The sequence below is a fragment of the Mauremys reevesii genome, linkage group 6, assembly GCF_016161935.1.
Source record: "Mauremys reevesii isolate NIE-2019 linkage group 6, ASM1616193v1, whole genome shotgun sequence".
Lineage (NCBI taxonomy): Eukaryota > Metazoa > Chordata > Testudines > Geoemydidae > Mauremys > Mauremys reevesii.
The window spans coordinates 107,019,659-107,044,595 of NC_052628.1; the positions used below are offsets into that span (position 1 = coordinate 107,019,659).

At 40.4% G+C, this 24,937-nt stretch overlaps 1 protein-coding gene across 2 annotated transcripts in view; it reads left to right on the top strand.

The window, feature by feature from the left end:
* KIAA2026 (KIAA2026 ortholog) overlaps nt 1–24,937 on the top strand; it is a 73,625-nt gene that overhangs the window by 38,156 nt on the left and 10,532 nt on the right. For both annotated transcript variants that reach the window (XM_039544164.1, XM_039544163.1), the window contains one exon: nt 12,307–12,396. In XM_039544164.1, coding sequence (XP_039400098.1) covers nt 12,307–12,396 — 90 coding nt within the window. The remainder of the gene's footprint in view (nt 1–12,306; nt 12,397–24,937) is intronic.

The window sequence follows — 24,937 nt, forward strand, 5'->3', positions numbered from 1 at the left end:
CAGGAAGAATTTCTAAATGGTAATGCTTAGTAACTAACCCTAGATGCTAGATCACTACCTGTAGCTAAACATTTTTGTTGTGCTCCTAGTATGGTACTAGATTGCAACTAGCATCTGTAGAAGTGTTAGATTATAGAGGAGGAAAGGGTACTGATAAAAGAGAGGGGGGGAAAGGAAAGTATGTTAAGTATGCCACAAAAACTGTATTTCCTTGGCACATTATCCACATGTATTTTAATTTACAATTATATATTCATAAGGCCCTGCATATGCTATTGTTTTTTAAAAACTGTTTGTTAGTTGAGCTATGATTCCAATGTAGACAAGACATAACTTATTTAAAATGTCTTCCAGATAATATGGAGCCTCAATGAGTTTTAAAACTATTTTGATTAAGTTCTAACCTGTCAATACTGGCAATACAGCCTTACTGGGAAATCTTTTTTAATAGTGTGCAGGCAGGGCTGAAAAAGAGGAGTCCTGTCCAAGAATATATGCATATTAAAGGAGTTATAGTGGAAAGACTGCTAAAGTTTTTGGATATGGCAGGATAAAGTGTGCCTTTATAATGCTCTTCTGGTGCTCTGTGCTCTAAATAAGTACTCAAGAAATATTTACAGCATTTCATTAATATAGTGGTAGTCTTTTAATTAAATGAGGCTCTGCAAGCCTGTTTTTAGGGCATGAAATATGGAAAGTGAGGCACTTTAATAATCAAAAGAGTATTGCTATCCTTGCACATAGACCTATTGTAAAATAAATACATAAAGTTCAGAATTGTTCTCAGAAGTTGCTTTATATACATGAGACATATCTGGCAATATAGAAACTCTTCATGCTGTACAAAACCATAATGTGGACATGCCAATCATATATTATTTATTGAACTTTATTTTATCAGGATAGATCTTATTGGGGAGATCCTTTAAAAAGAATCTCAGTGGCTGAGCAAATTATTATTCACACCTTGTAACAGCCACAACCTGCCCAAAATAAACTAACTGCAGTATTAACTGGTGGAACCAGAGTCCCTTTTTGACTGGACATTCCAGTCAAAACCCAGATGCATGGCAACTGTAGCTGGGTGCAGGGGTCACTGTCACCATGCCTCTGTGGGCCACAACTGAGAATACCAAATTCAGGACAGACTGCTGAGAAATAGGGCAGACACACCCCAAAACTGCTGGTTATCCTCCCAAACCAGCAACAAAAGTAAATTTCTGTTTCACCACACTGACTAACAAGAAGTCAAAAAAGCAGTCTCCTTAGGCATTCCAGTCTTGGATTCAAAGCCCAGACACTAGACTTAAAGAGAGTGGTTATTTAAAACCCATTTAATCAAACAAAAGGGTCCTCTGTCCCAAAGGACCAGTCACATACCCAGATCAATATATAACTCAGATTTTACTCAATAATCATGCTGTTGCCAATCCTGTAGTATCTAAAATCTAAAGGTTTATTTATAAAAAAAGAAAGAAAGGTGAGAGTTAAAATTGGTTAAAGGAATCAAATACACACAATAATTGCCAAGTCCTTGGATCGGTCTTGTAGCAGTGATGGAATAAACTGGCTTGCAGGGGCATCAAGTTTGTAGAAATGTTGGTGGTGCCCAGAACCTGCCCCCCCCCAACTCCGCCCCCAACCTGCCTAAGGCTCTGGGAGGGAGTTTGGGTTTGGGGAGGAAGTCTGGGGTGCAGGCCCTGGGCTGGGGCAGGGGATTGGGGTGCAGGATGGGTGAGAGGTTGGGCTCTGGGAGGGAGTTTGGGTGGGGGAGAGGGTCTGGGGTGCAGGCTCTGGGATGGAGTTTGGGTGCTGGGTGCAGGCTCCAGGCTGCGGCAGGGAGTGGAGGTGCAGGCTCTGGGATGAAGTTTGGATGTAGGCTCTGGGCTTGTGCAAGGGGTTGGGGTGCAGGAGGGGGTGAGGGTTGCAGGCTCTGGGAGGGAGCGTGGAAGGCTGGGATGCAGGCTCTGGGCTAGGGCAGGGGGTGGGTGTCCAGTAGGGGGTGGGGGGTGCAGGCTCTAGGACAGAGTTTGGGTGCTGGCTCGGGGGGGGGGGTCGGGGTGCAGGCACTGGGAGAGCGTTTGGGGGTAGGAGTGGGTGTGTGGGAAGGGGGTTGAGATGCAGGCTCTGGGAGGGAGCTTGGGAATGGAAGGGGGTGTGGAGGGAGGGGGTACAGGCCCTGGGAGGGAGTTTGGGGGCCGAACGGTGGGGTGCAGACTCTGGGAGGGGGTGGGGGAGTGTGGCACTTACCTGGAGCTCCTAGACAGGGCAGGCCGGGAGTCTCCATGTGCTGCTACCCCTCCAGGCACTGCCCCCGCAGCTTCCCATTGGCCACAGAGGCTCTTGCGGCGAGACACAGACCCACCCCGCCCAGGGGCTGTAGGGCCGGCAGCCACTTGGAGTGAGCAGGCAGGAAGCTGCTCAGCTCTGCTGCGCTGCCAATGATGAGTGGAGGCCATGGGCTGTTTTAAATGGCTTGGGGGATGCACCGGGTGGAAGGCAGGGCTGAGGGAGATATCCGGCCTCAGAGTGCTGGAGCCGGGCCCATGGTGCCTGGGCACCACGGGCCCATAGAACTTTCTGCCCATACTGTCTTGTTAAGTCTCTGGTTGCTTCCAAATCATTGGAAGGTCCTCAGTCCTTTGGTTAGAATGCACCCATTAGCATAAGTTCATAGTCCAGAGGTTTGAGCAGGAAAGAGACAAAATGGAGGTGTTTCCAGGGCCTTTTATTGCTTTTGCCAATTGAAGGGAAATCCATTGTTCTTACTGTGGAAAATTACAGGTAACAAGATGGAGTTTGGAGTCACATGGGCAAGTCACATGTCCATGCATGATTTTGCTCAGTCATAGCAGAAGCCATTACTGGAACTCTAGTTAGAAGGTGTGGATGGACATCTTCCATAGTCCATTGTGAGTTAAGTGTTCCTTGATGAGCCGTTTAACTTGTATAGTCCCTTCAAGATGTGCAGGCTAAATACCTTGTGGGCATTACCACAGGAGCAAACATATTTGAAATAGAGGTATACAGCCAATACTCATAACTTCAAATACAAAATGATACATGCATCCAAATAGTATAATCATATTCAGCAAATCAGAACCGTTCCATAAACACCTTACTTGACACACCTTGTATAAGATTTGTTGCAATTATATAACAGTGGTAGCAACAATAATCTACATGGTCATATTTTAATCAGATAATGTCACAGTCACCTCTGTATGTCAGTAGCTGCTTCTTGGGATTTCTTGGATTCAAGAAGTCCCTAACAGCAGAGCAGATGGAGGATAACTGCACAATGGAGGTGAAATTGTTGTGTAATGTTACAACAGCTGTGAAAGCTGATGAAGGCTGCAGCAAATAGAGCATTTCCAATCATCATGGTGTCCATGCCATTGGTTTCAAGTCCTCTATCTGTCAAGGATAGTTTGGTGACAGTTGTGCATCAGTCTTCCCATTTTAAAAGAAGTCCCGCACAGGCATCTTCCAGTTTTTGGGGAAATGACTTTTGTACAAGTCAAAAGTCCAGTGGTGATTGGCGAGTGGCGATGGGAACAGGACAGTGAAATCTTGAAGTTCCTAGTCACAGACTGACACACAGGTGGTGGGTGTGTGATACAGTCGTCTTGCTCGAGGTTTGAGGCGGGTCGAGCATCTCGGCAGCTGCACCCACGACTGAGCAGTCCTTTTTAGGATTCACTCTGCTCACCCCACATGGGAAGGGGTTTAGAAAAGGTACCTTAAAAATAGTCTTTCCTCTGTTTTTCCTGGCTGGATAGCCGCATCCAGCAGGATCACCACCTTAGCGGTCGAAAATGTAAGAAACTTTTCAACTTTGGAACTTGGAATGTACGTACCCTGATGGACAATTCAAACAGTGACCGACCAGAGCGATATACAGCCATTATTGCTTGTGAATTGAATCGGTTTAACATCAATATTGCTGCTTTGTCTGAAACTAGAAGAGCTGATGAAGGACAGGTGAGGGAGGAGAAAGGAGGATACAGCTACTTCTGGGAGGGAAAATCTATAGATGAACCCCGATTGCATGGAGTGGGCTTTGCTATAAAGAACAAGCTCGTAAGGTGCCTCTGTAAGGTATCAGTTGGCATCAATGAGCGGTTTATGACACTTTGACTGAGGCTCACCAGAAATCAACAGGCAACTATTGTGAGTGCCTGTGCACCAACACAGGATGCAGATGAGAATGTAAAGGAAGATTTTTATTCTCAGTTGGAAACCATTTTATTGGAGACCCCTACAGAAGACAAGATCATCCTTCTGGGGATTTCAATGCACATGTTGGACAAGACTCAGACCTGTGGAAAGGAACTACTGGGAAAGAAGGAGTTGTCAAAAGCAATTCAAATGGAATTCTGCTCCTGACCAAGTGTACTGAACATAAACTTATTGTTACGAACACCCTTTCTTGACAAAAACGTTCAAAACATCTTAGAGACACCCACTGTCAAAGCACTGGCATCTCCTCAACTATGTCATAGTTTGTGCCTGAGATTGTAGCGACGTACTTCTCACAAGAGCAATGACAAGTGCTGATGACTGTTGGACAGATCATCGCCTTATTTGATCCACAATGAAAATTAAGATTGCTCTCAAATGGAGGCTGCAAAAGAAGCAGGTGAGGCACAAGCTTGAACATTCAAGATTTGAAGGACCTTATTAAATGTGGCCGCTTCCAAGCAGTCTTAGAAGAAAAGCTTCCATAAGAGTTTCTAGAAGAAATTGAGGAACACTGGAGCCAATTGAAAGTCGTAATCATCAATGCCTGTGAGGAAACCATAGGCTACCAAACCAGAAGACATCAGGACTGGTTTGATGAGAATGATGCTGTAATTGAGCAACTCATCAATGAGAAGAGAATGGCATTTTGTGCTAGGCAGAACAACATAAATTGTAATATAAAGAGAGAAGCCCATGCTAAGGCGAGGGCGGAAGTACAACGTTAAACCAGAGAACTTAAGAACAAATGGTGGCCTGAGAAAGCACAAGAACTCCAATGTCTTGCGGACATCCACAATACATGTGGTATCTTTAGTGCCACCATGGCTGTTTATCGGCCAATTTTTCATGGTATGAATCCTCTTTGCTCTAAGGACAGAACCACACTTTTGAAGGACAACAAAACCATTAATTCTCTCTGGAAAGAACATTTTGAAGATCTCCTTAACAGTAATTCTGTGGTTGTAGATTAAGTCCTTGAGCAAATCCCTTAATGACCATTTAGGGATGAGCTCTGAGACCGTCCCAATTTGTATGAGGTACACAATGCCACCATGCAGATGAAGAACAACAAGGCAGCAGGTCTAAATGGGATCCCTGCTGAAATCTTTAAAAACGGAGGACCAGAGTTAATTCGACAGCTTTACATGCTTCTCCTTAAAATCTGGATAAAGGAGGAGCTACCCAGTGAAATGAGGGATGCCTTGATTGTCCCCCTCTTCAAGAAAAGAGATAAAGTGGATTGTGGACATAATCATGGTATCTCCCTCCTAGCCATTGCAGGCAAAATTCTGGCGCGGATTCTTGCAACCCACCTTCTGCCCTGTCAGAAGAAATTTTACCGGAGTCAGAGTGGTTTGTGACCATGTCGTGGAACTGTGAATATGATCTTCACAGCACGGTAGCTGCAAGAAAAGTGTCGGGAGCAAAACCGACCACTATACATGGCTTTTATTGATCTAACTAAAGCCTTTAACTCAGTGAATCGCCGTGCTGGACTGTACTTTCTAAGATTGGATGTCCTGATAAATACATCAATGTCCTAAAATTGCTTCATGATAACATGAAAGCAACTGTTCTGAGCAGCACTGGCTCTCAGAGTGAACCTTTCATAGTACAAATAGGACTCAAACAGGGATGTATCATTGCTCCAACTGTGTTTGCGGTTTTTATTGTCGTCATTCTTTACCTAATTGCTGGGAAGTTTTCAGGTGGCGTTGAAATCACTAACAGAATGGATGGAAAACTGTTCAGGCTTAGCAGGCTGAAAGCTAAGAGTAAGATTTCCAGAACATCTATTGTGGAACTTCAGTATGCTGATGACAACGCAATCTTTCCCCACTTCAAACAATCTTGAATGTGTTTGCTGATGCTTACGCATGTCTTGATCTCACTCTTAATATCAAGAAGACTAAAGTGTTCCATCAGCCCTCTCCAAATGAGGTATTACATGCCCCATCTATCAAAATCAAAGGAGTGGCACTGGAGAATGTCGATCATTTCCTCTACCTTGGAAATCATCTTTCATCCAAGGCAGATATTGATGCAGAAATTCAACATCGCCTGAGCTGTGCCAGTGCAGCTTTTTCTCGTTTACGGCACATGGTCTTTAAAGATCATGACATTCGAACAGACACCAAGCTTCTTGTTTATCAAGCTATTATTCTCCCAACACTGTTGTATGGGTCTGAAACTTGGACGACAAATAGACACCACTTGAAAGTCCTTGGGAGGCACCATCAACGCTACGTTCGTAAGATTCTGAAGATCAAATGGGAAGACAGGTGCACCAATATTAGTGTTCTGGAAGAAGCAAAGGCAATGATCTTCAGTCAGCAATTCCACTGGACTGGTCACATTGTCTGGATGCCAGACCATTGCCTCCCAAAACAGGTCCTGTTCTCTAAGCTAAAAGAAGGGTACCGTAACATGCATGGATAATGGAAGCGTTATAAGGACTTGCTGAAGGACAACCTAAAAAATGTAATATTGACATTGATACTTGGGAGACACTTGCCCAGGATTGCTTAAATTGGAGTGAAGTCCTACGTGATGGTTCCCTGCATTTTGAACTTGCTTGCCGACAAACCGAAGAGGACAAGAGGTGCAGGAGAAAGGAGAGAGTGGTCTCCAGTCATAGTCAACAGCCTCCTGCTGAGCCTAAAAATATCTACCCTCATTATAATGGAACTTGTGGTTCAAGGATTGGCCTTATTAGCCACCTGAGGACCCATAACTCTCATGGAAGATGATCATACTCGGTAATGAGTGATTCATCATCAGTCCTCCTCCTGCTTCCTCCATCATCATCCACTAGCAAACTTGCGGTATATTTCAGTAACAACCATACAGCAAAATCTGATAACATCATACACACTAATGATATACATATTTTGGCAGAAAAATGGGTTTCGGCAAATCATGACCTTTCATATAATACCTTGCATGGCATAAATACAGAGATTCCAGGGTGCTGCTTTGAGGTACAGAGTGCCATAGTAATTGGTCAACACTTCTGAAAATCAGGCCAATATTTGTTAATCAGCCCAAATTCTTGATTCTTTATGTACATGCTTAACTTTAATATGCATAGACTTCAGTGAAACTATTCACACCACTTAAAGTTTTAGCATATACATAAATATTTGCAGACTAGGTGCCTGAAAGACCCAAACTTTGTCTTCCGTCACTACCTGCAAAAATCATAAAGGGCACGACTTTCTTCCCACATTCTTTTTCTTGTTCAGAATATTTAATAGTAGAAAATGTGTTGTTTTACATGCTTCTCTTGAAAACCCTCCCAGCAATTAGCTATAAGACGTGACAACATGAAGAAAAACATAGGTGTTCTGGTTTCCTTAGTGGCATTTTCCCTTAAGCTGAGTGGCAAAATCTTTGAACCAATGTAGAATGCAATATTATCACAAAAAAATGAAACATTGAATTCAGCCTACTAGTCCTTCAACAACAACAAAAAGAAGGTATGTTTCTTTATGCAATCTCATTCAAACAACGGATGGCTTACTCCCATTTCAAAGTAATATGCATAAGGAAACATATCTTCTTTTTATTGTTTTTATATAAGTCAGTGGGCTTTGTAGAGGAAGATAGAATAATATATTTTAAATCTTGTATTAAAGGGAAACAATACATTATGATTTTACAGTCTTTTCTACTGTATTAGGGAAGAAAATAAGTTAAAGTAAAGAGTCTTGGGTTAAAGCTGCAAATGCAAGAAAATACAGAATGAAGGCTGAAAATATTTCTTAACTTGTCTCATGTTTGAAATATTGTAAATAATTTGATCCTCCATTAAGGGGCCGTAAAACTATCCTTTAAATTATATTTCCCACAAAAACTGTTAAAAAATCATTGTTTTCAAAGTCAAGTACCCAAATTTAGGAAATTTCAAAATTAAAGTAGCCTGTGCAACCTTAATTCTGCCCCCTTGCACTTATGCATTGTGGTACAGTCTATAATTACATCATCACATATTTTTTCCCTCCGTAGAATCCTGTCATCATTCAGTGCACAGAATTGATAGTGTTCACTGACTGAGCTGTTTTTCAATATTTTGTTGTATCCTCATTCAGTGTGTGGCCTCAGGCTTTATTTACTGCAAATTCTTCAAATCCTGCTGTGAATACAGAATTACTGATATTTTCATGGACTCTTTAAGGCATTTATTACTATAGTATCCGAGTGCTTCACAAGCATTAACTAATTTACCTTTGCTGTACACCTGTGAGGTGAGGGGATGGTATAATCCCAATTTTACAGATGCGAAACTGAGTTACCCAGAGATTAAAATCAAAAGTATCCACTTTGGGTGCCCAACTTGACACCTAAGATCTGATTTTTCAGACAACTTAGCTTTATATAGCCCTTTATATATTCAGAGCACATCTCCCATTAACTTCACGTGCAGCTATAAGTGCTCAACATTTCTGTATATCAGTCCCCAGGGTCTCAATTTGGGCATCCAAGAACACACAGTTAGTGAACATCTGTGAAAAGTTTGGATGCAGTGACTTGCCCAGCATCACATAAGAACTCTGCGGCAGAGGCAGGTATAGAATCCAGTTCTCTAAGGTAGTATTCATGCCTTAATCATGAGACCATCCTTTCTCTTCCTGCAATTTCTTGCCTTATTCACTGCACACCTTCCAACTTCTGCAAAAAATGAGGTAGGGGTATTACAGCCTCCTTCACTATATAACTCTGACTCATCCTGAGAACACAGTACATCCTGTACATTGAATGATGCAGGAGTCCTGTGAAACAGATAATACATGATCATGGAATTAAAAACTCTATCATAGTGCATATGCACAAGGAGACTGCATAGACAATGTTAATTATGGCAATTCTTAACTTTTGAATGGTTGACTTTGCAATCTCAATGTTCCTTAAACATAGTTTTTTGTATGTAATTTCCTAGGTTTTTAAAAAAGCAGACTGAAAAACTAAAATTCATCATGTGGCATCATGTTGCTACCCACATGGTTCATCAGCAGGGTTGAAACTTTAGATTCACACAGAGGTGAAAGTAAGCTGGTACGGCGTACCAATAAGTAAGTGGCCACCAGTTCGTTAAAGTGCTGTCGCAGCAGCGCTTTAAGCACCATACTGGCAGGGCTGCTGACTGGTGGGGCAAATGGGGCAGCTGCCCCGGGGCCCAGCAGTTTAAAACGGCCTGGGGTTCTGGGCAGTAGCTGGAACCCCGGACCCCTTAAATCGCCAGCGGAGCCCTGGGCAGTGCAGGTCGGGCAGTGCTGAAGAGCTGGCTGTGGGAGTCTGGCCCGAGCCCTGCCCCTTCCACCCGAGCCCTGCCCCTTCCTGGAGCCCAGAGCCGACCCCCCACACACACCTTGCCCAGGAGCCCAGCCACCCTACGTACCGGTAAGTCCCTTAAGTTATTTTCACCCCTGGATCCACAGCACAGATCTTCACTACTTGAGCTAGTATAGTAACTGGTGGTGGTAGTAGTAGCAGTAGTAGGTTGTCATCCTCTATGTGGACTAGCACTAGAGGGGGATTAGATGCACACTTTGCCAATGAGTTCCACAGATATTTTCAGACAGCTGAGTAATGGTGAGACTCAGAAATCTTGGGTTCCATTCCTGGTTCTAAAGGGGAGTGCCCTCCAGTAGTCACAGACCTTTCTGCTCCTGTTCTCCCTAAGCCTGACACTTTCTGCCCCATCCCCCTCATCCAATCACTATCCCAGTCTGTTTTCTCCACCTCCACAGCTCCTCATCCCAGGGTTCTCATCTAGCTAATCCCAGTTTCCAACTGTGGACAACTTTTCCCTTTCCCAGTCTCTATGCCCATCCAGTTCTAACATCTAGATCTGAGTTCCAGTTATCCCTTCTCCCTCACAGTCCATCTTCCCCCAGGATATCTCCTTGCCAAATTTCAAGCTGTTGCCCCCAACCATGGAAGTGCTAGAGTTTTATACAAAACAGTTGTAATAATTTGTTCAGCATTTGGCCAAACAGTGTATTTTCCCTATTTTCATTTGTGGAAATGGCTGGATCATTTTTGCTGAAACTTAATCAAAAAACAAACAAACACAAACAAACAAAAATCATCAGCCTGAGGCAGAAACTTGGCCTGGGAAACTTCAGCCCAAATGGTTCATGTTTTGGCAAAGTTATAAGCAACTGAAAATAGTTTTGTAATAGAAAGAATTGAGCAACTTAAGAGTAGGTGGCGCTACTAGCTACCTGAAGAGCAGATTGTGCAAACATATACTTTTTGTTTTTGCAGTAAAAAAGGAATACTTTGAAAAAGCCTAAGATATATTGATCATTTGCTCACTTATTCTCTATTACTACTTGGTTTAATAAAGTTAGAGGTACTCCACTTTCTTATAAAGACACACTGAAGTGTGCATAAAACTTTTCTTTTTTCAGTAAAATGCTATGGAAAGTAATTGTTGCCTGTATGCATTAGCTGTCTTTCAAACCTCAGTATCTTGCCAAAAGATCGTATACTATATTTTATTAACAAGGCTATTTTAAAAAAATAGCGTTGGAGAAGGGAAGTATCAGAAACAACAACAAAAAATTGTATTGGGGGAAGGTAGGCGTATGCACCCTTGGAGCCTGAAATAGTCAAATCACCGTACATAAGATTTTATTTTAACTTGCTCCTGTGTTAAAACAACTGAAATCAGAGTGCATTAGAATAATTTGATGATTTGCCATAAATATTAGTAATTGTATTCTGTCATTTTTTATTTTGTGTTCTGTTATTGTTAAAAGATTTTATTATGTTTGTAATCATGAGTGAACATTTTGATGATGGACTTGAATGGTTTTTGGTATCACTTATTTTGATATTTTAAATCCAGTGAACAACCATGCAGCATTATAGCCTTTGGAAAAAAAAATTCTAGTTTTATAGTTTCTAGATTAAAAGCCTATTGTTGACATTAGTAACCCAGAATTCTTCTGCTATTTGCTCACATTATGTTTGTACTCATAGACCTGGTCTACATTAGAAAATTAGGTTGGTTTAACTACATTAGGGTGTGAATAATCCACACTAATTAGCAGCATAGTTAAAACTACCTAAATCCCCATGTAGACAGCACAAGCTACTGCCTCTCAGGGAGGTGGGTTACCTACACCAATGGAAGAATCCCTCCCATTGGTGTGGGTGGTATCTACAGAACCACTTCAGCAGCGCAGCTGTAGTGGCACAGCCTTTTTAATGTAGACAAGCCCATAGTTAATCAAGAAATTAACAGCTACATTCTGAAAGGAAATATTAAGAAAACAAGCCATCTGTTGAAGAAATTAGTATCAGTACATTATATTGGGTTACATTGTATTGGGTGCTTTATTTTTGTTCAAATCATGTTACTTTGTGAAAACAGCTGTGTTATTTTGATTACCTTTCATGGGTGTCTAGTGTAAACATGTGCAACTCATTAAAATCAGTGAAGTTGTACTTCCTTACACCAAGACTGAATTTGGCCCATTGTCTTTTGTTGACTTTCTATTTTAAATGATCGTTACACTTATTTACTGGTACTTTGTATAAACAAAAATAAGGTGTAATTACCTTACTAGCACAATTGCAGCTTAGTGTTAGCATGGATTCACTTGCTAAGGAATCGTTTGGAACATGCACAAAGGTATTCAGAGGCACAGTTAAAACTAGGGCAAGTTTCCTGATCTGTGTCATTCTGCACTGTGAGTTTGTCTTTTAGAAAGTACCTGGATTCTGATGCGCAGGCATTGACAAGTGGGGAAGTGTAAATTATGTAAGAACTTATGGAGACGCAGCCACCGGTATCCAAATTTCAGCGGCTCCATCTGTATGTAAGCTTGAAGACTGAAGTCTATCTAATAAGATTTTTCTCTAAAAGTTATGGGGATTTTTTCCTTGTTTGTTATATATTAATTGCAGAAGTAAAGAAAAGATCAAGTGGTAAACTTAAGCATTAAGTTTACCACTGTTTTTTAGATGAGGGGGTTTTTTTTAACTTCATTGTGTGTTTTTTAAATGATGCATTACCAAGTCTTGTTTGTTTGTTTGTTTTGTTTTTAGCTTATTTGCACTAATCTTGATGAACTCAGGGAATTAATCACAAAAATCGAGAATGAACTCAAAGATCTGGAGAACATAAGAAAGAAATCGGTATGTGATGTTCAAAAACTTTCTTTTGTATGGGTATAAAATTGTTCCAGTTATTTTCTGAAGCCTGTCAATTGTAAGAATGTGTGTCTTATGAGTAGTTGTATCAAAGCCTCTAGAGTTAACGAGTTAGAAAGATTTTATTTTTTATTTCAATCATATCTTTATATTAGTCTTCAGTTCACAATTGCTGTCAAGAAACAGTAGAATTAATAAGTATATAGCAATCTTTAACCATTTTTTCAGGGTTTTGATTCAGTAAAGCTTGGGCAGGGCAATAGTACCTTAAACAAGAGTAGGTTTATTTGTACTTATTCTTTGAGCACCTTTCCTTGGGGCCACATTCTGATACTAATTCAAAGTATGGAATCCTCACATATTTGTGGTCCTGCTTAGATTTCCAGACACACACATGGTTACACAGGGCCCTGTGATGTAGCCACATAATGTCTACGCTGATGTCTGACTCGTCCCGTTCCACAAATGTGTAGTCAGATTCAGCTTAGCTGACTTTTGTATTTATAGTCAGCTGCTGAAGTGCTCATTCAGGGGAGGCAATGCATCGCGATCATTTCATCTGGCTTTGGAGTGGGGACTGAGGTACAGATTCATACCTAGCAGCCATTGGACCACATAACTCAAGACGCTGTAGCCAAGAAGCCAGAATCAGACCCATTGGACCAAAGAATCCAGCAGATATTGGGTGTGGTGGCAAAGAGGGAGAGTTGCCCACCAAGATGAATGTTTTTGAAAGAATAAGTGGTGGAACCCATTTGTTTTCTTGAGTCTCTGGCTCAAACCCCTTCTACTACTGAGCTCCATTCTCCTTTCTGCCTCTTGATAAAAGTTTCATCTATGGCAACTGTGATTAACAGAGTTCATAAAAATGCCACAGAAATGCCTAACAATTTTAAATGACTTTGTCTCTGTATTTTAGAAGGAAAATTAGGCTATATTGCTTCAGGTGCTTGAAGACGTATGTTCAGGTCACCTTAGGTTATTGATACAACAAATATTCTATTTGCAAAAAAGAAAAAAGGTGGATTTGTAGGTTTAGAGAAATGGAGGCGGTATTAAATGTTAACCTGGACTATGAAAAATAGAGGCTTCACTTTAAAAACTCAGAATGATGCCTGTAACAACACTCAAAGCTGCAGTTATGGACCCCATTTGAAATTATTTTGTAGCTGCAGGAGTGCGGCCTGGTTTCAAGACTAATAGTCTGAGAGAGGTTTTCCAGAATGGCAGAGATTAGTAATACAGGAGTAATATCTATGTACAGCAGTACAAATTAATAGTTGTATGTGTATTCTGCTGGTGTTCCTCCTATAATGGGTTATCTAACTAGCAAGACTTTTAGAAGGGTATGTAAATATCTAAATTTTTCATAATTTCTCATTAAAATGTAACAACGCCTTTATATATGCTGTGCTTGGTTCTGGTTGCCTCTAAAAGAATATAGCATAAATCCTGGGGAGTACAGATACAAACAGTGCACAGAGTCAGGAAAAGACTTCCATGTAAAGCTCCCTGGGGGAGGGACCATCACATTCTATACATTTGTATAGGCCTACTATAATGAGGATGTGACCTGCTTGGTCTCTAGGCACTACAGCTGTGTAAATGGTACATAAAAATAAAATAAAAATTTAGGAACATGAAAAGACTGGGACTAAATTTAGTTTCGTTTAAAGAGGAGATTACTGAACGAGGAATTAATAAATAATAGCGGAAATGATGTAAAATAATGAATGCTATAGAAAAGGTAAATCATATGCTCTATTTATCCTTTTTCATTATGCAAGAACAAAAAGATATTCAGTTAAATCATTAGGCAACAAACTTAAAACTGATAAAAGGAAGTAATTTTTTACAACACATGATTAACCTGTGGAGTTTATTGCCAGGAGATGTCATTGAAACTAAGAGTTTAGGAGGCTTCAAATAAATTTATGTTGATAATAAGACAGCCACAGTTGTAACATCCACAATAAATTAGATAAGAAATTTAAAAAATAGAATTGATATAAATTTTAATTCTCTCTCTCATTATCCACATGGAAACTTAGTGAGTGGCAAGCTGGGGTGTAAATCTACAGCACAGTGGCCTGCTCTGCACTAACTGGTCTTGTGGACCCTGCTACCATGCACTAAAAAGTTCTGTATTGCGTAGGTCGAAGTGTGATCTTGGACTTCTAATATGCAGTAGCAGGATCTACAGAGCCAGTTATTGCATGGCAGGCTAGTACGCACTAAGTGTTCCCGTGGATAAACCCTAGGTACGTCTAGACTACCCGCCGTATCGGCGGGTAGCGATTGATTTCTCGGGGATCGATATATCGCGTCTCATCTAGACGCGATATATCGATCCCCTAACGCGCTCCCATCGTCTCCGGAATTCCACCAGCGCGAGCGGTGGTAGCGGAGTCGGCAGCGGGAGCCGCAGATGTCGATTCCGCGCCGTGAGGATGAGAGGTAAATCGATCTAAGGTACTTCGACTTCAGCTACGCTATTCACATAGCTGAAGTTGCGTATCTTAGATCGATTCCCCTCCCTCCCCCCTCTCCCCCCCCAGTGTAGACCAGCCCTAAGAATAACATTCCCTTTTTGGGAGTGTTTGCCATGAGTTTTCTTGCAACTTCTCTGAAACATCTAGTTGTCGCAGAGACAGCACCTTGCACTAGCTGTACCACTGTCTGATATGGTATGGCAGTTCCTATGTTATATTGCGTGTTATCACATCTTGATAGTTAAGACCAGACTCTCTTAATTTGTTGCCCAAAAAAAGGTTCAGCGGCTTTTTATATCTGATGGTCTTGGGCTGAGCTGTACTATTCTTGCGGCCTGTTTTGTTTTTCGCTCTCTCTGTGTGGCTGTCCAAAGAGTGACACTGAAACTCTTCTTGCAGGATCATTGGAAGAAGCTGAATTATCAGAGGCCTTTTTTTGAAGTTATGACCCCTTTGAAGCGGCTGGAATTTCTCTCTCCTTCATGACATTCCCCCTGCTGATCCCCACTGTAGGAGTTGTATTACCTGTCACAGTGAAACATTGCTGTGGGGGAGGATGTATGTCCCTCATACCCATTGTTTTAAAACAGTGTATAAAATCTCCTACCCACAAGTCATCCCTCAGTTTCTCTCCACTACTTTGTTCTGTCATGTAATATAACTCTCTCCCTCTGTAGTTGTATTATTACATTTAGTTAGATTTTTTTCTTATCTTACTCTGTTAAAACTTGGTCACTGCTATAGTGTGTTGCATAGTCCATAGTTGTGTAGCTTACTGCTTGTTGTAAATATTAGGATTTTGTCTACTAACTTCTTTTTGGTTGCAATCAATGCTGCTTGTAGGCACACAGCTATGAAATTCTGGTCTTTCAATAAAGATGCAGACAAAGGTGATAGGCCTGCTATTTGAGGGGAGGAAAAGGGTGTATCAGAAGGGCCAATTCTATCAGCCGCTTTTCCTCCTTAGGTGGATTCCAGTCTTACCTAGGATCTAGGGCTAGTGATCTGGAAAAGATTAAGGGCTATTGGAGGCATAAACTGTCTTTTTTTGTTTGGTCTCAGGGCCATCAGGTTTTTGTAATTCTGGCTAAAAAGCTAGTATTAAGATTTACCAGAGGACTTTGGTAGCCTTACCCTTATTCTTCCATGTAGGGACCATCTGTGCTCATTTTTGCCAGATTTGGAAATGTTTCTTAAGACCAGTGAGTCCTTGAGTTTATCTGATGATGGGAGGAGCACACCCTCTAGTTCAAAACCAGCTTCTTCAGCTCTTAAGAGATTTTTTTCATGAGAGACTATCAGAAGAAGTTAACTTCTTAGAAACTGCAGAATTGATGCTAGAGCCTAACTAGGCCAGGGATTTTTATTCCTGATATTTAGTCATTCCAAACTTCTTTCTTCACTTACATACTTCATACGTACATTCATACATCTTCCTTCTCCTTGCTGCTTGGGCACTAACAACAGGAGGATTCAGAATGCAGGAGAGACAGTACTCCTACTCTCAGTTCCTCTGCCCAGCACCACAGGGGATCCCTAGAGCCACGATGAGCAATTACTAGGAAAGTCCTGCTCAGCCCCTGCAGCTCTAGAAAGGAACATGCTCAATGACTGTATTGGGTTAGTGCACGTGCTGTTCTGTCAGCACTTAGGAACTGTGAGGAGATGGAGCGTGCTCAGTGCAGAGTAAATCTTCAGAGAATTTAGTTGCTAAGCTAACATACTTCTGAGCACATGCAAACTGCAGTTTTTAGAGTTTCGTCGTTTGGTCAAATGTGGGTGGATTTTCACAGGAATAGCAAATAAGCATATCCTTGATACACCTCTACCCCGATATAACGCGACCCGATATACCATGAATTCGGATATAATGCGGTAAAGCAGTGCTCGGGGAGGAGGGGCTGTGCACTCCAGTGGATCAAAGCAGGTTCGGTGTAACGCAGTAAGATTTTTTTGGCTCCCGAGGACAGCGTTATATCGAAGTAGAGGTGCACTAAGGTAACTGTGCTGCCAAGTTTCAGATCCCTGCTCCAAAACATGGAGGTGCCAGAGCCTCTTAATTAAACAGTTGTAAGATTTCTTTAACATAGGAAAAACAGCATATTTTCCTCAGATCTCATTTTCTGAAATGGCTAAGCAGTTTTATCTGAAATTTTCAAGACAGTTCAGCCTGAGGTAGACTTGTGAGCATGGAAAATTTCAGCCCTTATGGTTTTAAGTTTTACAAAATTATAAGCAACTGAAAATGGATTTGTATAATGGAAAGTGATGTGCAACCTTAATTTAGCTATCAGTGTTGCTATCAGCTGCACCTGCAATAATGAAAATAATGGACCTATTGAAAAAGTTTTTCACTCATTCTTTTGCTTTAGTCGTGGGTAGTGTTCTTCCATCAAGAAAAACTGTGCAGAAGATTATCAATCTCCTGATTACTGCTAGATTTGTAGCAACCTAATGGCATAGATCACAGGTGTCCAACATGTAGCCCTTGAGGATGATGGGTTAAGAAGAAAATGTGTATTTGATTATGAACTGAAAATGAGCTACGCTATTCATTTTTAAACTGGAATTGAATCAGCCCCATCACTGCATCCTGCCAAATTGCCTCGCACCACTTTCCTTGCTGCCCCAGCCCTTCATAACAGTACCTCTGATATGAGCTGGGTGCTTCCTGAGCAGCTACTGTCCTTTCCCTGCTGCAGCTGGTCAGCAGCTCCCCTGCTAGCTTACCTGTTGCTTTGCAGGGAATAAATCTGGCTAATCCATTGCTTGCTTGCTTTCTGGGCTGTGGGACTCAAAGAGATGCAGGAAAAGGAACTTGAACAAATCTGCTTGAGCTTAGGGAAGTATCTAGCAAAGGATGGTGGCTCCTCTTCCCCATGCAGGTCAGGGCAGCCCCAGACAGGGTAAAAAGAGGAGACGCTGAAAACTATCAACAAGGTACAGCTCCCTGATTTTCTGATGGCTGCTTTTGACTCATGCATTATCTTCTAGGAGGGGCCGTACACCAGCTAGGGATAGTTCCAGCCATTTCTTCTTCTCACTTCCAACACATGCTTTGTGCCAGGGGCTGTAAAAAGGGAGGCATAGGAGTTGGCTATACTAACTGTAGCTCCAGGGGAATCTCCAGGTGGAGGCTAGTGTGTGGTTTCTCCTCGCTTTCTCTGCCTGAATGGTATAAAGGGAGTAGAATAGGGCAGAGTATCTGCCTCAAAATATTGATTTAGGCCCCTTGAGCTTTCAGAAACTATGTTTGTTCCTCAGGATGAAAAGAATGGACATGACTGATGTAGATTTTGTGATTTTACTTTGGCCAGTTAATGTAAAGCATGTGGTGTTTAGGATTCCAATCCGTTTACAGTAACTAGTTTCTGTCCAGAAGAGAGGACTGGGACAAGTAGAACCACTGGGTTTCCTATGTCTCTGATTCCAGCAACAGGCCAGTGTATTATCACACTTATACATGGAACATTTAAGTAACTAAATTTACACAGAGGAAAACATTCCATTTTGTAATGGACTTGCTACCACTTGCTTGTTGAAATTCTTGGAATCTGAAATAATTGATTGGGGTCCTACCAACATTTTAGTGAATTCACTGAAGCTCCCTAACTGATAAACTAAAGAAGCCTATAGAGTCTTCTCATTCAGCACCCATGGAAAACTAATTGTTGCTTGTTTTTTATGAATATGTGGTAAGAATATTTTTGTTGTCATTCAGTTGTCTCTTAGTTTCATTCTCTTTGACTTACTTTTGTGAGTAGTGTATTCCATGTTAGGTCATAAAATTTATAACCTACAAAACACAGTTGTTCTTTGAGTACCACCTTCATAATATTTGGTCAATGTAGTTATAGCAGGTTCTCGTTTTGATAAACCTACTGATTGTGGTACATGTTGCTGGTGATATGTACACAATGCTTTGAGACCCACTGCCATAAGGAGTTGCCTGTTATATTTCTTAATTTTCTTCTGTATTTGTGAAACTTAAACGATAGGTAATGCTATTGCCTGAGATAAATATGGAAAAGTAAATAGTTGGAAAGGTGAATGGACCTTTATTCCTTTATAGCAGGCTGTAACAAAGTGAAAAATAAGATGATCTGCTGACAAAGTAGAACCACAACGGGCAAAATCTGGGCTTGCTTTTGGGTTACGTTGGGGTGGAGAGTAAGGGATATAGTTTCATGTTAATGTACAGGGATTTATACATGCAACTCACTTTCCATTAGAATAAAAAAAATCATCTGTAAAAATGTTCACACCCTTGAAACATTTTATTTTCACCTACATCTAGACTCTGGCTTACTATAGCCAGCTTCTCATTGCCCTGCCACTTCTTCCTCTGTAATGTCTTGACTAATGTTATCTCTACTTTCTGGCCTCCCTGCGTCTGTACACCACTTCTCCCTACTCCAGTCTTTCCATGGTAGTGTTGTCAAGGAACAAGAGTTTCAAAAATTGGAACCTAAAGCGAGGCGTGTAAATTTATATTTACATACGTAGGAGTGGCCTGATTTTGAAAACTTCCGAGAACTTAGAATTTTCCATTGTAGGATCAGTGGGAAGCTATTGGATGCTTAGCACTTTGGAAAATGAGGTCATTTATTAGGGGCCTAAATATGAATGAATAAGTCAAATCTTAGGTTCCAGTTTTTGAAATAGAGTCCAAAATAATTTTCTTCTTCTACTGCGCTGACTATATTTCCACCTATTTCCTCTTTCAAATTCCTTTCACAAGCCCATCAATTTCAAGATACTTGTCCCCACTTTCAAGGCTCTGTATATTTTTGCCCTAGGCTTCAGTTTTTTCTTAAAACACCTGTAATGCCTCTTCCTTCCCTGTATTTAACCCAAGTTTTTTTCCTAACTGCTCCGTTTGGCTCCTTCTCATACAGTTTTGTGTATTCTTTCATGATTTCTCTTTGTTGGAGCAGCTTTCCAGTGAATATTTTCCAAGAGCCATCCTCAGCCAACTCCTGAATACCTACTTGTTCTCTGAACCGTTCCAGCTGTAAAAGCCACATACTACTCTGGGTGTTCTGCATTTTAGTTTTCTTCATTGTATTGTTTCATGCCTTTAGACTGTGAAATATTTACGATAGAGATGCTGTTATTTGTTCAACTTGTTCTAAAGTGCCTTATATATCTGAAGGTATATATTAATCTTCAGAAGTAGGTAAGGCAACATATCCAAACATCAGCAGTAGTTATAATTAAATATCTAACTTTTCTTTAAAATATTGTCATGAAATGATGTAGGGAAATGTTTGGTTATCAGCAGTTAAGAGGGTGGAAGATTCAACTAACTGGAAGGGAATTTAACAGGATTGTTAGTATTCATAAAGAAAAACCCTGTAAATCTTCAAGAGATGGCGTATAGTATATGTTGTAATGTGTTAAGAGAATGAATGTTGGTAAAAACCAGGAGCTTCTTTTGACAGAGAGCAACAAATGACTAGTCCAGTGTTGAAGAATCTTACTGTCTCAGGTTAGTTTATAACAGTGATTCTCAACCATGGGTGTGTAGAAGTCTTCCAGGGGGTACATCAACTCATCTAGATATTTGCCTAGTTTTACAATAAGCTACATAAAAAGCACTAGAAAAGTCCGTACAAACTAAAATTTCATATAGACAATGACTTTATACTGCGCTATATACTATACACTGAAATGTAAGTACAATATTTATATTCCAATTGATTTATTTTGTAATTATATGGTAAAAATTAGAAAGTAAGTAAATTTTCAGTGATAATGTGTTGTGACACTTTTTTGTATTTTGGTATTTGATTTTGTAAGCAAGTAGTTTTTAAGTGAGGTGAAACTTGGGGGTATGCAAGACAAATCAGATTCCTGAAAGGAATACAGGAGTATGGAAAGGTTGAGAACCACTGGTTTATAAAATTTACAGAGCTCATACTGACAGTAGAAAAAATGTCTGCTATTTTTGAATTAAGCTTTCCCAAATTTTCTTTAAAAAATAAGATGCTATAAATTAACTAATGAAATGATAATTTGTTTCCTTAAGGGAAAGTAGAACACTTGGCTGAATGGGCTGACGATATCTCTCTGATTAGGCTTATTGTAATTAAGACTAAACCACAAAATGAAGACATTATCAGCAGCTAGGAGTCTATTGCTAATTTGCTTTCATTTTGTGATGCCTCAGTATTTGAAAACAGAAACAAGATTTCTTTATTTTCATTGATACTGTTTTTCAAGACCCATTTCTGAAAGTAAAGTGCTGATGTAATCAGTTGTATTTTGCATGATTCTGAAAGTGTATCAGCTTGTTGATCTTTCATGATAAAACATAATTGGCAGTAGTTGTTTAAGGATTTAGTATAGCAAAGCTCTAATGGAACTGTTCTCAAACTGTGGGTTGGGACCCCAAAGTGGGTTGCGACCCTAATTTAATGGGGTTGCCAGGGCTGGTGTTAGACTTGCTGAGACCTGAGGCTGAAGTTAAAAACTGAGTCCCACCATCTGGGGCCAAAGCCCAAGGGCTTCGGCACGGGGTGGCAGGGCTCAGGTTACGGGCCCCCCAACTGGGGTGGAAGCCTTAGGGCTCTCCCCCCCAGCCCTGGCTGACGGGGCTTGGGTGTTGCCCCCCACCCCCTGCAGGGGGGATCAGGCTTTGACATCCCTCCCCCCATGGCCTGGCGTCGTGTAGTAATTTTTGTTGTCAGAAGTGGGTCATGGTGCAATGAAGTTTGAGAACCCCTGGACATATAGCTCTGTCTTCACAGAGGAGATCACTGTTGAGGTTTGGTAGTTCCAGATTGTCCAGCAATCACTTTGTTGGTAGTTGTACTCTTCTCAGGATTCTGTTATGTGGAGAACGTTGTTGTAACTAACCAGGTAAAATTGGGATGTACCACTGGTGAGGAAAAGAATAGTTAACCATTAGGTGAGGATCTACAGCAGTTGTTTATTGTAGTCTGGCACATTTGCCTGCTAAGAGAATACACGAGCCCTAAGAGAAACAAATTATTACTCATTTTGTATTAGAAATTAAGTCTTATTTTCTGTTAAAGGAAGTACTATTAATATTAGTATACAGCCACTGAAAGGCTAGGCCTCATTTTTGAGAACAGCTTGGTTTTCTTGGCTCTCCTTGCACATCTTGAAGTCCCAACCAGATATTTTTAAAGAAACGTATTGAGCTGAAGTCTGATAATTTCTCTGCCAGTTCCATAGCCACAGAAGAAATTCTTAACTATATAATTGATGCAGAGATGTGCAATGAGTTTTTTAGAAGTTCTACTTTCTGAATATGAAAGACAGTTCACAGATTTTCATTTGTTTCCACTCTTGTTCCTCAGATGACAACTAAAGCCACGTATTTTATATATATATTTTATTTGGAAATTATCTTGCAGAAGTTAAAATGCATCTCATTGACCTGCAGCCACTTTTATTGTTAACTAAAATGGAAGCACCTGTGTTTTATATTTTGAATGCCCCCATAAGGTTAAATCCTGCATTTTTAGTCACTCAGAACACCTATTGAATCCAGTGGGACTGAGTAAGAATCATTGTAGGATTTCTCCCATAACTAAGGTAAGAAGGGCATTCAAAACATTCTGGACTTAAAAGTTACCAATTTTTTTCTTTAGGTGTCTGATGTCCAAAGCAGCTGCAGTTCACCAGCTCCCTCTCCGTGTAACATCACTAGAACACGCTAGACTGGTGATGTCACACATTCCACCGAACCCCGCTGCAGAATGGAGCAGGCCTATAAGGGTAAGGTAAGTTTTCTCCTTCCACCACCACCCTTTTTGAACAATATTGCATGGTTTTATAAGATTCCTAATATTCTTTATTTTATGTCCTGTAGGATATAAAATACGAATTTTTAAAAATCTTATAAAACTGCATAATATTGTGGTTGTGTGTGTGTGTTTATTTAAAAAATAAAAGTTTAGTCCTTACCCCCTGTATACATATCCTGGCTCCAGTCTGCTTTGGGGTTCCATGATGAGTATGCCATTATCAGACTAGTGTATGCTGGGGCATCACGGAGAGCGGAGTCAGCATTCCATGGCTGCTCTGGATGTCGGAAACCTAATTTTTTTTTAAAAAGGTAAGTTTTAAGTTCAGAATTTGTTGACTGTCTCTCTAACCTTAGTCATATGGGAACATTCAGCACATAATTCTAAATGATATTTTCCTTTTGTTAAATTTAGTTAAGCCACCAATAAAGAGAATATTTTACACCTTTCTTTATACAAATTTTTGATCATTTGTTCAAAAGTCCAAATATCATAACTTATTGCTACCAGAACAAAAATACTAATTTTTGCCACTGCCTATAAATAGGAGTCGCATTGGGGAGAAAAGCAGTGGTATTGGCACTCTCTTCCAGCTCTGCCCCCAGTTTAAAGCTCTGCCTACAACCCCAAAGTTGCTGGATATTTCTGTTTAAATGATCAGTAGAGGAATAGTTAAGAATGTTGATTGTAAAGTGTTGTTATAATCATGTTCTGCAGTAAGCTCAAGGAAACAAGTTGTAAGAGGTCACATTTCTCTTAAGAACAAATGTTGGACCTCTGCTCAAAAACTGTTTGGGGGAAAGGATCCTTACCCCTCCACTACAGTGGCTTGATGTGGAGCATATCCACTTCTACTAATATAACCCCAAAGGATTTGGTAATGTTGAAACCCGTATACATAACCCCCTCACTGAGGGAAGGAGTTGTGCATGGAATCATAAAGTGACAGATTTATTAGTCACTTCATGAAACCGCTTCTGTAGAGTTCCCTGAGCAGCCAAACCCTCTTTCTTTGTGCAGTAGAATCATAATTGTTCCACTGCATTTGGCCCTTTCTGTGCCCAAGGAAGAAAAGCAGCATTTGGTTGTAACAGCTATTTTTCATTCCATTTGTCTGTAGATTCGGCACTGAATCCAGTCACATTCAGAACATTGTCTTTGAGACAATAGGGACTAGAAATAATTATTTTTAAATGAAGGCTTAATTTCTGTAGAAACTAGTGGGCCACCAAGGAATTGCTTATATAAGCATAATACCATGAGCTGACCCAATCTAATCACTGCCTTTAACTGTGAATTAGTTTTCTCTGTAATAAAGAATACAAGGCTATATGTTCTACCATAGATGTGAAATAGAGTCCTGGTTATTTTGCACTTGTGTAGGAAGTAAAATACTGGGTTTTGTAATGTACCTCAGAAAACATGTTTTCTATTTTCATTGTTTTTTACTAGTTTTATGTATGAAGTATGCTAGCAGATCATTTATTCCACCAAAGGTCTTCTCACAAATCGCACTCTCTGTCCTGAAAGCTACATTGAACTGCACTGATTAAAAAACCTGGTCCATTAAAACAAATGGCCTTGCACCTTTTTTTCTTACCGACTGTGTGCTTTGAACATATGTGAGGAAAGAGTACTTGGCACATTCTGTTCTACTCATCATGCATTAATACCAGTGGGTTTATCTCCAACAGCTATACTCCAGGATCCTGAGAAAAATGAACAGTTGGGATTCAAGAAGATAATTAGATTTCAAATAAGCCATGATATTTTGTATCAGTCACACAGAAGTGATTGGGAAAACAAACAGAATGTGGTGTTGTCCAGAGATTTGAATCTGGATGACATGAATTTTCTTAAGAAATTTGAATTTAGAATTTCCCATCTTGCTTTTTAAGTTAGAGGAATGTGACCTCTACACATCTGATGTTCCCTCCTCAGGTGATTTTAATCTAATAAAAGATCATAGTCCATTCTTACACTAAAGCCTATGCTTGTGCCAGTTTGGTCAGCACATTACACAACTTTTTACTTTAAAGTTTATTCAGTGGCCCAATCCACCTAATATAAATTCTGCTTTCCCTGCCCAAATCAGAATATCAGTCATCTCTAGAGGTAAAAGAATCTCAGAAAAATCCGTTTATTCCTTCAGTCTTTGTTCCACCCAAGCTTCATTTCACATATTAATCCATCATCTTTATCTTCCTTTTGTGTGTCTTAATTTGTGCTGAATTCAAGACATGTACAGTATCTCAA